Genomic DNA, 15,872 nt, shown 5'->3' with positions numbered 1-15,872 from the left:
ATCACTTCCTGGGATTAAAGGCATGTGTCGCCATGCCTGGCTTTTCCAGTGTGGCTTTGAACTCACAGAGATCCAGATGGATCTCTGCCTCTGGAATCTCTGGAATGCTAGGATTAAAGGTGTGTGTGCCACCATTTTCTGGCCTCTATGTCTATCTAGTGGCTGTTCTGTTCTCTGACCCCAGATAAGTTTATTAGGGTGCATAATATATTGAGGAACACAATATTACGACAGGTAGGGATGGAGGCAGGGAGGGAGAGAAGGGGGTAGGGAGAGAGGCAGGGAGGGAGACGGGGTGGGGAGAGTGTAGAGATGGGGGTAGGGATGAGGCAGGGAGGGAGAGAGAGGGAGGTGAAGGTATGGGCAGGGAGGGAGACAACAGGGTGGGGGTGGGGGGGTGAGGGTTGAAAATGGTGTAGAAATGGGGGTAGGGAGGGAGAGAGAGAGGGAAAGAGGGAGAGAGAGAGACAAGCAAACCAAGCTTCTACTCTGGAAGCTCCTTGTTAATCTTTAGCTCTGGGGAGCAGGAAGAGTGGGAAGGAAGTCAGGGAGAAATAGCCACATTCCCAGCACTACTACTTTACTTCCAAGGGTATTTCTTTCTGGTCCTTGTGGGTTTTCTGAGGAGGACAGGCAGATGGAGGTACCCAGCCTATTCTCTTCCAGCTGCCTTTACCTGCTTTTACATCAGAGGTGGAGAAGGGAATGCAGAGGTTCAGGGAAAACATGTAAAAATACAAGGGAAATACACACTTTCCAAGAGGATTCCAAAGTGAGATGCTAGAAGTAATAAGTACTAAAATGTCTATTTTTGTATGCTTGTTGTAATGTTTATTACTTTTTGATTATACATCAGTATAGCAGAGGTCTATAACTGTCAACGGATTAGAAAGAAAGCAGAAACAGGAAAGAGACCTCCATTAGTAGACAAAAGCTTAGCTATATGAAGCTTAATTTCTTTTACACTGCATTTTAATTTCAGCTAGAAACTTCAGTGTCTGTCATTTATGACATCTGAAAACTTACTCCGAAAATATGTATGGAAGAAAAAGGTCAAGCTTGTTCTGAAAAGCAGGATGTGGGGCAAGACAAAAGTATAACAAACACCCTAAGGAGTAGTGAGCACAGCTACGTGCCAGAGTAAGAGAACTTGAAATGCAAGAGACCGAGAACAGCGGGACTTGGGAAGGTCCCATTCATAGCTTTACTGCAGAGGAATCTGAAATGAATGTGGTACAATCTTCAGGAGAAAGTGTACATGATGAATGCATGGTACTTACTATGTGTCCCCTTCACTACACTGCACTAGTAAATAAAATGTACAGGGCAGCATAAAGCTTACTTCTCTCTCTGAGCAGATCACAGAGGAAAGATGACAAATTGTTATTATCAAAAATGCCTTCTGGAGGCAGCATTGTATTTTGTAAAGCTTGAGTAAATATGAAATGTGCCCAATGCTCTAATATATACATAAAATTGTTTAGTCTTACTAGTAATGCAATAAGATTCCAAAGCTACAAGATAAGACATTACAATAAAAAGGTAGGTGTATTTTAATCTGTTATGAAGGTTTAATCAATAGACAACCATTAAAAATACATGCCTAGAAAGAAGCACTATGCCTCTAGAAAAATTATTCTCCAATTAACAACAACAACAACAAATAGCTACAGTGTTTTTATTTTCCCCTATAGCTAACAACAGTTATTGGGTCACTAAATGCCAAAATGAGATTATGACTATGTATGTTTTATACTCTTTTAGAATTACAGCAGGATAAGAGTATATTATTTATGGAAGTTGATAATATGCCTTACAATTTCATTAACTATTGTCATTATTAAAAAACATTTTTTCTGATTCTACATAACAAATTATGCAATTATCTCATGCATGCTAATATTAAAATGCAAATCTGAACATCTGTCTTGAAGTGCTGAGAAGAAGGTATTTGCATCAATGACATGTGACTGAAGGTTTCCTATTGTCAATGTTTCAGAGGTTGTCAGAAAATAAAAATGGTATTAAGGAATAGTAAGTAATGTAAAGTTGTATCACACTCAAAGAGAATTCTTTGCATCTTTATATTGCTCTGCAAATAATATATAATGCTATGATGTCTGAGAGAAATGACATGGCATGTTTTCTTAATTATGTATGCTAACGTCACCCTCTAGTGGACAATGCAGAGGATCCGGCAACACTGGACTCCCTAACCAGCCGATATTCTTTGATCCTCATTGCCCTGAGCTCCTTTGGAATGTGCTGTTTAGGATTCAGGGAACAGAAGCAGAATAGGTGGAGAGACCATGCCTAGTTAGGACATTAGCACAGGGAAAGAGAAGAGAACTCAAATATACAAACGGTCAAAGTAGATTACGGTGCTGAGTAAAAGTGTACATCCTTTCTCTTCATTAAAGAGTCCTTCCTTTGCATTATGAAAGTTCTTTCAAATTTGGACTTATCATTATTTTTGTTTCCAAAGCAAATCAATTAGTGTAGACAGCATCACCAGAGAAAATTCCAAAAGTCTATCTTTAAAAGTTTTTTTTTTTTTTGTCAAGTACAGGTGCCTATATGTACACACACATTTATAGAGGATCAGAAAGTACTGTGACTACCCCCGGCCCTCTCCTTCATACAGTTTATTGATCTAAGTCATAAGTCAGCTAAGACAATTTGTAACACAATGAGAGTGTAAGTGTTTTCTGCTCTAGGATATTTGTGTAATAGAAGGGAGCAGCACTAAACTGCACATATGCACTTTTATTTCTGTGTTTTCTCTTCTTATAAATAGACTGAAATGATCTACAGCAAAGATCATTTCATTTCAACATTTATTAGACCCAGAAACATTACGGATTTAACTTCTGAATGTCTCTCTTTCTCATATAAAATGGAATGAGGCCAGCGCTTCTCTCTTGGGATAATATCCAAAATACCTCCAGTGCCTCACAAATGTTACTCTGGGTACTGCTATTCATGACAACAGTATCAGCTATAGGAAACTTTAAAAAAAAAAATGTGGATAAAATTGAAGAAAAACTATTTTCTACCATTTGTAAGTCTAAATTTCATAAGAACTGCCAAATTTCCCTAAACAGTAAGCAAGGTCAATACAATACACACAAACATACCCAAATTACTATGCACACTAGAGGTGGTACAATACTTTCTCAAAGTAATATGCAGAAAATTAAGTCTACATTCTATCAAAACAATTCAGAGTTTCAAGACAAGAAGTCAGAGTGCTGGAACCAAGCTAGAACCTCAGTCACGTGTCCATCCAGAGAACGACTTCACCTGGAACAGCTGTGAGGCAGGTGCCTAATGCTCCTTGGGCAGACAACCTTGACCTGTGGTGATTCTGGACCTCAGCCTGTGCTTTCCCACAACCTTGAGGAATAGGGACTTCTTTGTGGCCCTCTGAAACGTGGCATGGTGGCTAATGGAATAGAAGCTGCAGAATAGCACGAGTGGGACCCGGAGCAGCTGCTCCAGAATCTGCTTCCAGATTCTCAGATTCTGCTCCAGCATAAACCAATAACTCAAGATCTATTTTTTGAAAAAACAAAAAAAGAATACACGGAGATTCTAAAGAACATATACTACCTAAAGATTTTCATTTATTGAACGTGAAATTTTGTTTTGTATGACTTCAAAACTTTATCAAAGGCAAATATTTTGCATCATACATGTTGTCACACATTTCCACTGTTTCTAGCCTTCTAAGTTATTTATAAGTGGATTTTGCAAATAAAAACCAGCAGTAGTTTTACATATGCATGTTGTCCAAATGCCACCCATTTAAATAAAATAATTTGTCATTATTACTGTGGTGAAGATAAATATTGCTTTACTGATGGCTTTCTGGTGGTTAAAACGATATTATTTTTATCCCTCATTAAAGTTGAAATTTCTTTTTAAAAAGTTGCTAATAATTTTTTGCATCTTTGTTTGTTTAAGAATAACATTTCTCACATCACAAATTTTCTTTACTATTTCTAGGAAAAATATGCATGAAGCCATTGACTAAAACACTCCCAACACATGAGAAGTCCTCTTTTGAGTTGTTGGTCAGGGTTGTTTGAGAAACATCTAAAACACTGGCTACTGCTGTTGTCCCCCACAGGCAGAAGGCACCATGCTGAGAGCAGGAGAGACAGTCTTCCCCAGGGAAGAACACACCAGCTGGTTATCTAATACCACGTACAAGTAACATGAGAATTGAATAGATACCGTTTACGTATTTAGGGGGGGAAAGAGAGAGAGAGAGGCAATGCAATGTGAAAGAAACCAAGGGATGGGGAATACATGGGAGGCTGTGCAGGGAGGGAGGAAAGGGAAAGAGGTTAGTGATGTAATTATATTCTCAAATAAAAAAGTAATTTTAAATGTATGTATATAGTATATACAAAATACATTCAGAGGTTTAAATGTGTGTAATTTAGACACACATTTTATAACTTAAAACTTGAAGACAAATCTGGTTAATTTCTAGACCCAAAATACCACCTACAAACAATATATGTGCAAAAATTACAAAACTAAAAAGAATATAAAAACAAATAGCATCTTTTATTCACCATCACCTTCAGGGATTTTGCCACTTGAACATGGTTATCATAGACCAGAACATCTATCACCAGACTCTGTAGCTGCAGAATGTGATTTAAATCACCTTCAAAAGGAAGATCTTGAATGGAGACTCTCCAAGAGGGAAACACCGTCCTTGTCCCGTCCCATACCTGCCATGGGACAGGAAAGACAGGCTTAATGAGCTTGATACAATAACACCGAAGCAAGCCTAAAAATGAATTGATGTATGCTGCTGAGTATCTTTAATACTTTTAAATGTGATGTGTACCATTCTGGGACCGCAAAAAGGCTAAATGTGAACTACTGGTGATATGCAGAAAAAATGGAGAAAGATATAAAAATAAAACGTCACTATATGATAGCAAACAAAATATTAAGAAGCTGTAGACTGCCTTTTTTCTTTTTTTCTTTTTTTTTTTTTTTTTTGGATTTTTCGAGACAGGGTTTCTCTTTGTAGCTTTGTGCCTTTCCTGGAACTCACTTTGGAGACCAGGCTGGCCTCGAACTCCCAGAGATCCTCCTGGCTCTGCCTCCCGAGTGCTGGGATTAAAGGTGTGCACCACCACCACCCGGCGACTGCCTTTTTTCGATTCTGTGTTCAAATACCACCTGTTTTTCCCCCACCCACCTTTCCGTCTCTTTATCTCCCCATCTACACTCCTCATCTCTGGGTATATATAACTTCTGGTTACTACAAAAAAACAAAGATATGAGACAAAATCAAAACATTAAAACAATGAGATTATGCCTGCTTCAAACTGAGTATCAAGAAACTAGAATAAGCTTAAGGAAAGTTAAACTTAAAGGTATTTCTCAGCATCTACACTGTATGAATAGAGTAACAGGGAAAAGTGGAGGTCTGGAGAGATGGCTCAGCAATTGATAATGTATACCCTTTTGAAGAAGGAATGAGTTTGGTTTCCAGCACCCATGTCTTACCGCTTACAGCTTCCTGTAATTCCACCTTTAGGGGAACTAAGACACTTTTCTGGACTTCCCAGGCACTTACATACACATACATATGTAATTAAAAAATAAATGCATTCTTTTTTTTGTTTGTTTGGTTTTTTTTTTTGTTTTTTGAGACAGGGTTTCTCTGTGTAGCTTTGCGCCTTTCCTGGATCTCGCTCTGTAGACCAGGCTGGCCTCGAACTCACAAGATCCGTCTGCCTCTGCCTCGCGAGTGCTGGGATTAAAGGCGTGCACCACCACCGCCCGGCATAAATGCATTCTTAAGAAAAGATTTATTTAATTATGGTTTAAAATGGTAAATGGTGTTGGCATAGCCTAGAGTCATCTGAGAGGAAGGCGTCAACTGAGGAGCTGCCTAGTTCAGAATGGTCTGTGGGTATAGTACCCAGGGTGAGGGAAGAGTCTACAACCAGCTGAATATCTAATCTTTGACAATAATAAATGAAACTAAGACACGAGAAACTCTTTAGTCCATACACTATTCTTCTGAGTCAGTTCTCTCTCTACATAGCTTTTCTGCCCTCATGCTTAGCTCTTCTCTGTCCCTTCACTTCCTGTCCTCTCACAGCCCTAAGCTCTTCTGTTATCAATCTCATCTTCGCCCTCAGTTCCTCCATCCATGTTCATTCCTTCCTTTCCTACTCTCCTCACCTAACCTAACTCCTACCATCTGCAAAAACTCTGTCTTGTCCTTTCTTCTCTGGCCATCAGACTCTGCCAGGACTAGGAATTCTCCCTCAACCCTCCTTCACCTGGTATGCAGAAAAGCCCCCCCCCCCTTTTATTTTCCTGAGTCAATTGCTCTGGAATGCCTTTTGACTTGTGAGGGGAAGGAGGGTCTGAGCTTCATTTGCACAAGAAACAAAGCTATGCATTTACACATCTACCTGTCTCCTAGGCCAAGGAAATAGGTGTTGTCTCTGTAGGGGTGTTACCTAGTTCAGATCAGCAGCAGTTCTGAAAAGCTTATACTGTTTGCCATTATGGCCTAGGAATATGAGCGCACAAGAAATTGATAGCAGAAAATAGCTGATATATTAAAAGCCGAATACATCAAATATTTCTTGATATTCCTTGATCCTTCAAGGTATAGCTTTATCATATACAACTGAGTCTCTGTTTCATATTCTTGTGGTCTGCAGCATGTGGGGGATTTGTTTTTGACTGTTGACTGATGCAGGAGAGCCCAGTCCACTGAGAGCAACATCTTTCTCAGGCAGGTGGTCTTGAACCAAGTAAGAAAGTTAACTGTGTATAAGGTGGTCTATAAGCTAGCAAACAAGTAGTGTCCTTTCTGACTTCTGCCATACTTCCTTGACTGTGTATGAGTTCTACGTTTAGAAATAACGTGGCTGTAATGGGACACTTAAAAGTTCTTGCTTGAGTGCCTATACTGACTTCCATCTGGACTGTGATCTGGAGGTATAAGTCAAATAACCCTTTTCTTTCCTAAGTTGATTTTGGTCAAAGTGTCTTCTCAAAGCCACAGAAATGATACTAGAACACATTGCTACTGAGATGGATATATCATGAATATGAAAAAGGGGCCAACATTACATTGTGCTCAGGTTGAAAAAGGAAAAATACTTTGCATACTAATAGGTATCACTTAGAAAGAGTAATGTCTATTTTCCTGTTTTTAATGTTTAATTAAAAGTTACTTCTGATACATGAGAAAATCAACATCAGAAAAAAAATCAATCATAATTTTATTCCTTTGAAGTACTTAAGAGTAAAACATTGCCATATATATTTCCCGAAATATCTCTGCCACTGTAGGAGCATTTTTAGTATATAAATGAGGACATATTAATAAGCAGACTATAATTAGAGTTTATTTCAACAAGTTAAGCTCTACAATTTCATTATATAGTCATAATACATTCTATCACAAACAAAGAGTTCCTGCAATCAAATAATCACTTTTTTTTCTTCCAGGTTTTGACCTGGAAATAAAGTATTATTTCAAGTATACTTTTTCATACATTTAAAATTATTTCAATAAAGGAAATTCATAAAAATAAATTGTTAAGTGATTTTCAAAAACTTTTAATCTATCTATCAAGCTGTCCTCAAAAAGCCTTATTAGTTTTCTTATTTTTATTTCTCAGTGCTGAATTTTCAAATAAGTTCCTTGACCTTATTCAGCCCTGCTAAAGTCCAGGCCTGAAGTGGGAGGTGCTACCAGGCTTCACACCTAACTGAGGATCTACTGGCAGTGAATAGCTTCTAGAGGCGGGAGAATCATATTTCTTTGGGAGTGTGGTCACGGAGAGGGTGGCCATGCCCAGTGAATGGACTCCCGATCAAGCACATATGGGCAGCACTAAACGGGCTTAGTGAAGAAAGGAAGGACAGGAAGTTGGGAGTGGGGTGCTTTGTGGGGATAAGTGAGGAGAAGATGAAGGGGGAACAGGAAGTGGATATGATCACATTTCACAGTACACATTTATGAAATTCTCAAAGAACAAATTTTAAAAGACTATAAATAAACCAAGTCTCCAAGGCTGACTTATCTGGAAACGGGGTATCTAGTAAACTAGGCTACAGGCCTACATGGGTTCTTCAGAGAGAGAAAGTAGTTCGACTCTATCAGCTACAGGGCAGCAGGCTTTATCTCAGAACTGCAGTTTTTTCTAGCATCATAACAGTTAGCAGACGCTATCTGCAAAGAGCCAGCATCTTTGTTCCTGGTGATGTTCAAAAGTTAACAAGTAGTCATGTGCTAAGGATGTCACATTGGCCAGGGAACATAAGTTACTTATCTAAGATTTTGTCTAACCCTCAATGATTTTATATTTCTTTGGTTTAGCTTGGCTTTACTTGACTTAATTAACTTTTCTTAAAATAAATATTTACTTTCTAAGCTCTATGTTGACATAAAGTTGCTACTTTCAACTCCAAAACCTTGGTATTTTATCCAGTGATTTCTATTTTTCAGTGTTCCTTTAAAATGTGCCAGCAGTAAGAGTAATGCTAAGCCCTGTCTTATCTAAGTACCATGGCATTCCATTTCTTGTCTGATTATTCCAAATAGACAAGAGAGACTTAAGCACAGGATCCTTGCTAAAGCAGTACTGCTAAAAAATCCTCTATAACATGGTAAAGCAAGGAAAATGATTAAATAACTACCTTCCCCAGGTTATTCGTGGGGTAGGAGTAAATGACGATTGCATGGTGTTTATGTGACTATATTTTTTTCTAGGTGACTTAAAAACAAAACAAAAATAACAACAAACATTTCAAAGTTACTTACGCCTACTCTCATGAGCCAGACAGTGAAAGACATGGGGACAGAACTTCATAGCAATAGACCCAGAAAGTGAAAGGGTGACAACGTAACTGACTTTCACAAAGCAGCACAAATATTCACACAGAAGTGTCACTAAAGACAGAATTCTGAATGTTATTAAAATAAATGAATGTTACAGTTTCTGAAATTCATACCTGGTAAATACTGTTTTTCTCTGGAGGCAAAGCACAGACATATGCAGGAGTGGGAGTAAGTAAAGGGGGGTGGGGCGTTTCAAGAACAGTATGTGAAATGTAACTCTATCAAATGGACTCTACAAACACTGCAGCAGACTGCTGCAGGCTCCTCATTGACAGTTATATGGCACTAAATCATGATTTCAAATATTTACATTATACCTTTAGAAGAAAGGCTGTTCCATCCACTTCTGCTTTGCCCAGGAGCTGACAAGTCAGGTCATAATACTGCATGGGTTGAACATCACACAGCTGCACCAGAGCTGAAGAAGCGGAGATGTGTGTGGATGCCCAAACCCGCAAGGCTTCTACCATTTTTTGGTCCTCAGCAGTGAAGTTGAACTGTTTGCTTGAAGTACGTGCTGTGACAGGAGTCCCTAAAGTTCCTTCAAATGTCAGAGATGCAAAACCAGAGCTGTTGATTCCCTGAAGCTCATTTTTATAGACTTGGATCTAAGAAAGTAAGGTAAAGTAGAAAACAAAGAAAACAGCTTACTGTGGTAGTCTGAGTAAGAATGGCCCCACAGGCTCATACATTTGAATGCTTAGTAACCAGGGAGTAGAACTCTGATAGGATTATAAGGACTAGGAGGTGTGGCCTTGTTGGAGGAAGTATGTCACTGGGGGTGGGCTCTGAGGTTTCAAAATGCCATGCCAGGCCCAGTGTCTCTCTCTCTCTCTCTCTGCCTGTGGATCAGAATGTAGAACTCTCAGTTACTTCTCCAGCACCATGCTTGCTATGCTTGCCGTTAAGCTCCTACCATCATGAAAATAGACTAAACCTCTGAAACTGAAAGCCAGCCCCTAATCAAATGCTTTTTCTTATAAAAGTTGCATTGATCATTGTGTCTCTTCACAAGAATAGAACTGTGACTGAGACACTTAAGGATAAAAAATTGAGGAACCAAAGGAACTGGAAATGACAAAATTTTTCTGGTATAAATAACAGAGTAATTCTTTAGTATTTATTATCAAAGTAGCTTATAAACAATGCAATCAATTCAACTGATGCTATGGTAAGATACATATTATATAAATTTTAAAACACTAAAAGAAATTTATACTTTGAAAAAGTAATAGTATCCAACTTCTTTCAAACTTGCATTTCTATATTTATGAGTTTTCATTACTCATCATTTTCACAAGGGGGAAAATTATGTGACATTTATCTATGTGACTTAGTCAAACCCTGAACACATGAATGTGTAAAGTAATGAATACACTGGAGGTTAAGGCATCTTTATGACCGAGTGTGTTGAACCACGCTATGAGGACTTTCACTGTGTAAGGCTGTGGGCTCATCTACAAATGTACACCTATCAAATATCTAGTCTTAATATTGTCTTCATGAACTGATTTGTTCATATGAAATGCTCCTCCCCTTTAAAATCTCTAGTAATACTTTAAGTCTGATAGTAAAATAATTGTCTCGTTTTCTGGTTGCCTTATAAAATTTCTGTCTTATAGTTTTCCAATTTGCTTTTGTTTTCACATTTAAAGTGCATTTTGTAGGTTGTACATACTTGATTCTTGATATTTATTTAGCGTGTATTTTTCTGGTAGTCAGAGTACACATTCACTCTCTATACATCATTATTGTTATGGCTGTGTATGTCCTTCCACCTTACTCTTCCAGAGTTCCCTGAGTCCTGAGTGAGGGATTTGATGGAGATATCCCATTTAGGACTGAGTGTTACAAGGTCTCTCACTCTTCACACACTGTCCAGCTGTGGGTATCTGTATTTGTTTCCATCTACTGCAAGAGAAAGCTTCTCTGATGATGACTGAGAAAGACATTCAGATGACGGCTGAGCAAAATCTATGCGTATAGCAGAACATTAATATTTGGCTTTCTCTTCGGAGCCTAGTCTATCCAGTCTCAGGGATGGGATCCATCTCATGGAGTGGGCTTTTAAACGTTCAGATATTGGTGAAGTTATTTTAGCTGAGATAAGTTTCAGTCTTCCCTTTACCAGGACTAATAACTCATTTCTTTTGTAGTCTGAAGCTAGTCAGAGCAACAATGATGGTTGATATTGCTCTGTATGCTGTGAATGTGCTGTTCTGATTAGTTAATAAATAAAATGCTGATTGAACAGTAGCCAGGCAGGAAGTATAGGCAGGATAAACAGACAAGGAGAATTCTGGAGAAAAGAAGGCTGAGTCAGGAGATGCCAGCCTGCCGTTCAGGGAGCAGCATGTAAAGGCACACAGGTAAAGCCACGGAAAATGCAATGACATATAGATTAACAGAAAAGGGCTGAGTTTAAGTGTAAGAGCTATTCAGTGGTAGGCCTGAGCTAATGACTGAGCAGTTTTAATTAATATAAGCCTCTGTGTGTTTACTTGGGGGAGCAAGTGGGAAAGACTTGTCATGACCGTGGACCAGGCGGGACACAGAAAAACTTCAGCTACACAACACAGTAAGAACCCAGTCTTAAATAAAATTAATTAAAAAGAAGTTACAAGGATGTATCCTATCCCTTCCAAATGCTATATGCAAACTTGACAATATCAACAATATTTGGAAGAGACAGGGCAAACTGAAACCAGTTGGAATCAAGGCTTCCAATGTTCATCTAGGGAAAAGAGGAAAGGAAATTTATTTAAATGAAGAGGGGTCTAGTTACTAATTGAAGCCTGATACTATTTATATTTCTTATCTCTTAAAATGCTTAATGTCACTTTTTTGACAAGGCAGCCATACAATTAATACTAACTACGATTAGTGAACAATACAGACTTCTTGTCTAATAAATGCAGATTGTAGAAAGTATGAATTATACCTTCAGCCTGTGAAAGCGAACAATGTCTCCAACTTTATAAATGATTGGAAGGGCTTCATAGTTTCCACTAAAGAGCATGCATGTTAACTTCACATCTGTCTGGTCCACAATTGTTACTACTGAGCAATAATCTGGGAAACAAAAAATATTTAACAAAAAATTAAAGTATTTTAAACCATTTGCTAAAATAAGAATATGCTTATTTAAAAATACCAAACAAATTTTACTCTTCTATATTATTAAGTTTTCTAAGGAAAAAAAATAGATACAGGCATGTTTTTGGCTTTCTATACTACTGCCAAATTAATCTAAAGATGTGTTCCACAAAAATTAACCTTAAAGACATACAGGGAAACAAAATAGAAGAGTCTACATCATTTTTGGAGAAGAAATAACTTTTGTGTTTCAAAGTTCATGAAAGAGATGAATATACTCAGATAATGTGAGATTTGTAAAACAAATATAGTTGGAAATAAAACCTTGGTTTGCCTAACATGAGCAAGGCCCTGGGTTTAATCCTCAGTGTTATGAGACAGAGAGAAACCAAAAATATAAATGCAGAAAATATGAAAAGTCAGATCTGTACTGTACAAATGCATGATCAGACAGTTTACAAACCCAGCCTGTCAAAGTAAACATATAATACAAATACACAATTTGTATAAAATTATATATAAAATTATATACCAATAAATGGGTCAAGATGAATAATGGCATTTTAATTTGGAAATATTAGTAATATTGGTGCTTACATAAAAACACAACTTTAATATTGTTGATATTTAAAACTGTAGACAAGAAACTGTCACACTAAAAACTCTCCACTATCTCTCCAGCCCATTGTCTGCCTGCATGCCGCCTTGCTTCTCATCATGATGATAATGGACTAAACCTCTCATTTGTAAGCCAGCCCCAATGAAAGGTTTTCCTTTATAAGAGTTGTGGTCTTTGTGTCTCTTCATAGCAATAAAACCATAACTAAGACATTTGGTAACTCCATTTAGATCACCTTCATATATTTATACATGCTTCTATTGTATGAAGTTTCAATACACCCCCTCAAATAGCCCTTAGTTTTAGTTGTCTCTTCCAGTATTCAGCCCCTTAGCCCTATTCACATCAACCCCAGCCAGTTTTTATCCCACCTTGTTTATCCATAACTATCTATTCTAGTTCACTTCCTAGGGAGATCAAATCCTCACCTCTAGTACCTTGCTCTATATCTAACCTCTGTGGTTATTTGGATTGTAGCTTGCTTGTCAAAGGCTTAATGACTAATAGCCACTTTAAGGGAAAATATGCCATATTTGTCTTTGGGAGTCTGGGTTAAGCCACTGAGATGATTTTTTCTCACTCCATCCATTTTCCTGTGAATTTCATCGTTTTATTTGACAGCTGAGCAATGTACCATTGTATAAATGTACCATATTTTTATTATCCATTTATAAGCATGTGGCCTATCTCCAATTTCTGGCTATTATGAAGAGAGCAGCAATGAACATGGATGGCCAAGTTTCTCTGTAGCATAATGTAGAGTCCTCTGGGTATACACTGAAGAGTGGTATATCTGGATCTTCCAGCAGATCTATATCCAGTTTCATGATGAATCACCATATTGATTCCCACAGTGGTTGCATCATGTTTGCACTCTCACAAGTATTGGATGAGTATTCCCCTTACTCCATATCCTCATCAGCATGAGCTGATGATTTTGTTCAATTGTTTTACCTTGACCATTCTGACTGGTGTAAGATAAAATTGCAAGGTGGTTTTGATTTGCATTTTTCTGATGACTATGGATGTTAACGTTTTGTTAAGTGTTTCTTAGCCATTTGTATTCTTTTGGAATTTCTGTTGAGGTCTGTACTCTATTTTTAAATTTGGTTGTTTTCTTGATGTTAAGGTTTTACAATTCTTTATATATTTTAGATATAAGATAGTCCTCCATTAGATGTATAATTAGTAAACATTTTTTCTTATACTGTAACCTGTTGATTTGTCTAAATGACAGTGTTCTTTGACACTGACAGCTCTTCAGTTTCATGACGTCACATTTATTACCTGTTGTTCTTAGTACATGTGCTATCAGCGTTCTATTCAGAGTCTTTGCCTGTGCCAATCAGTACAAGATTATTTCCTTCTTTCCCTTCTATCAAATTCAGTGTACCTGGATTTAGGTTTAGGACTTTGATTTACTGGGACTTGAGTTTTTAACAGGGTGAAGAATATGGATCTGTTTCCATTCTTCTACATGCAGGTATCCAATTTGACCAGTATCATTTGTTGAAGATCTTATCTTTTTATCCAGTGTGTATGTCTAGCTTATCAAAAATCAGGTGTCCACATGTGTTTGGGTTTATCTCTGGGTCTTCATCTGAGTCCATCCATCAACACTTTGTTTTCATATAATGCTGGGTTTTGTTGTTGTTGTTTCTCTGATTTTTATTACTGTAACTCCATAGCACAACTTGAAATCGGGGATGGTGATACCTCTAGTAATTTTTTTATTGTCCAGAATTGTTTTAGTTATCCTAGGTCTTTTGTGTTTCCATTATGAAGGGGAAAATTTACCTTTCAAATGATGTGAATTGTGCTGGAACTTTGATGGGAATTGCATTAAATCTGTAGATTTCTTGGTGGGATAGCCATATTTACTATTATAATCCTACCAATCCATAAGCATCAAGAGATCTTTCTATCTTCTGACATCTTCAATTTCTTTCTTCATTGTCTTTGACTTGCTTGATTAATTACATAAAGATTTCTTTTCTTTATTTTTGTTTATTAAGGATAAATTGAAAGGTATTGTTGCCCTGATTTTTTCCTTTCTTCTCAATTTGTCAATTGCGTATAAGAAGGCTCCTGACTTTTATGCCATTTTGCTGAATGTGTTTATTAGCTCTAACAGTTTCCTGGTGGAATTTTTAGGGTTACTTACCTTTATAATCATATCATGTCCGAATAAAGACATTTTGACTGTGTCTCTTCCTATATGTACTATGGTGGTTTGAACAGGAATGGCCTCCATATGCTCAGATATTTGAATGCTTGGTCATTAGGGACTGGTAGTACTTGAGAGATTAGGAGGTGTGGGCTTGTAAAGGAAGAGTGTCACAGAGTTGGGCTTTGCTAAGTAGCTCTCTCTTCCGGCTGCCTGCCAATCTGGATGTAGAACCTCAGCTACCTCTAGAATGATGTATATCCTTGATGTTAAGGTATTTCTTACATGTAGCAGCAAGATGGATCCTGTTTTCTAATCTTATCTGCTATTCCATGCCTTTTTATTGTGGAAGTGAGACCACTGATGTTGAGAGTTATCAATGAGCAGTATTTGTTGATTCCTGTTATTTTGCTGTTGTGATGTAATTCAACCTCCCTTTACCTCCATTCACTGGTCTGAAATTACTTATTTCTTGTTTTCTTGGATGTGGTTAACTTCTTCAGGTTGAAGTTTTCCTTCTAGTGTCTTCTGTATAGCTGGATTTGTAGATCCAAATTAATGCTTAATTTTTGTGTTAACTGTGTAATGTCTTTCTCCATTTAGTGTTTGCTGGGAATAGAAGTCTGGGCTGGCATCTATAGTCTCTTAGTTTGTGGAACATCTATCCAGGCCCTTCTGGCTTTTAGAGTCTCCATTGAAAAGCTAAGTGTTAATCTAATAGGTCTGTCTTTCTATGTTACTCCCTTACAACTTCTAATATATTTTTAGATTTAACATTTTTCTTTGACCAAGGGATCCATTTCTTTTAACTTCAATGCCTAAGATTCTCTCTTTCATCTTTTGTATTCTGTTGATGAAGCTTGCCTCTAAGGTTTTATTTGGCACCCTAAATTATTCATTTCCAGGTTTTTGTTAATAATTCAATTTCCATTTTCATGTCTTGAACTGTTTTCTTCATTTCATTCCAATATTGGTTTGTGTCTTCAAAGATTCAAAGATTACATTACTGAATTAATGAATTTATTCATACCCTCTTTAAGGTTCTTGAACATAAACTTAAATGCTATTTTGAAGCACTCATCTTT

At 37.4% G+C, this 15,872-nt stretch overlaps 1 protein-coding gene across 8 annotated transcripts in view; it reads right to left on the bottom strand.

Moving 5' to 3' along the window:
• Window positions 1–15,872, bottom strand: part of Pot1 (protection of telomeres 1) — a 67,059-nt gene that overhangs the window by 20,704 nt on the left and 30,483 nt on the right. For 7 of the 8 annotated variants that reach the window (XM_037203476.1, XM_037203479.1, XM_028872959.2 and 4 more), the window contains 3 exons: window positions 11,847–11,977; window positions 9,223–9,513; window positions 4,593–4,748 (listed from right to left, as the gene is read on the bottom strand). In XM_037203476.1, coding sequence (XP_037059371.1) covers window positions 4,593–4,748; window positions 9,223–9,513; window positions 11,847–11,977 — 578 coding nt within the window. The remainder of the gene's footprint in view (window positions 1–4,592; window positions 4,749–9,222; window positions 9,514–11,846; window positions 11,978–15,872) is intronic. The other variant, XM_028872965.2, reaches the window with a different exon arrangement.

This window comes from Peromyscus leucopus, chromosome 3, assembly GCF_004664715.2.
Source record: "Peromyscus leucopus breed LL Stock chromosome 3, UCI_PerLeu_2.1, whole genome shotgun sequence".
NCBI lineage: Eukaryota > Metazoa > Chordata > Mammalia > Rodentia > Cricetidae > Peromyscus > Peromyscus leucopus.
This window is presented reverse-complemented; position numbering and strand designations above follow the sequence as displayed.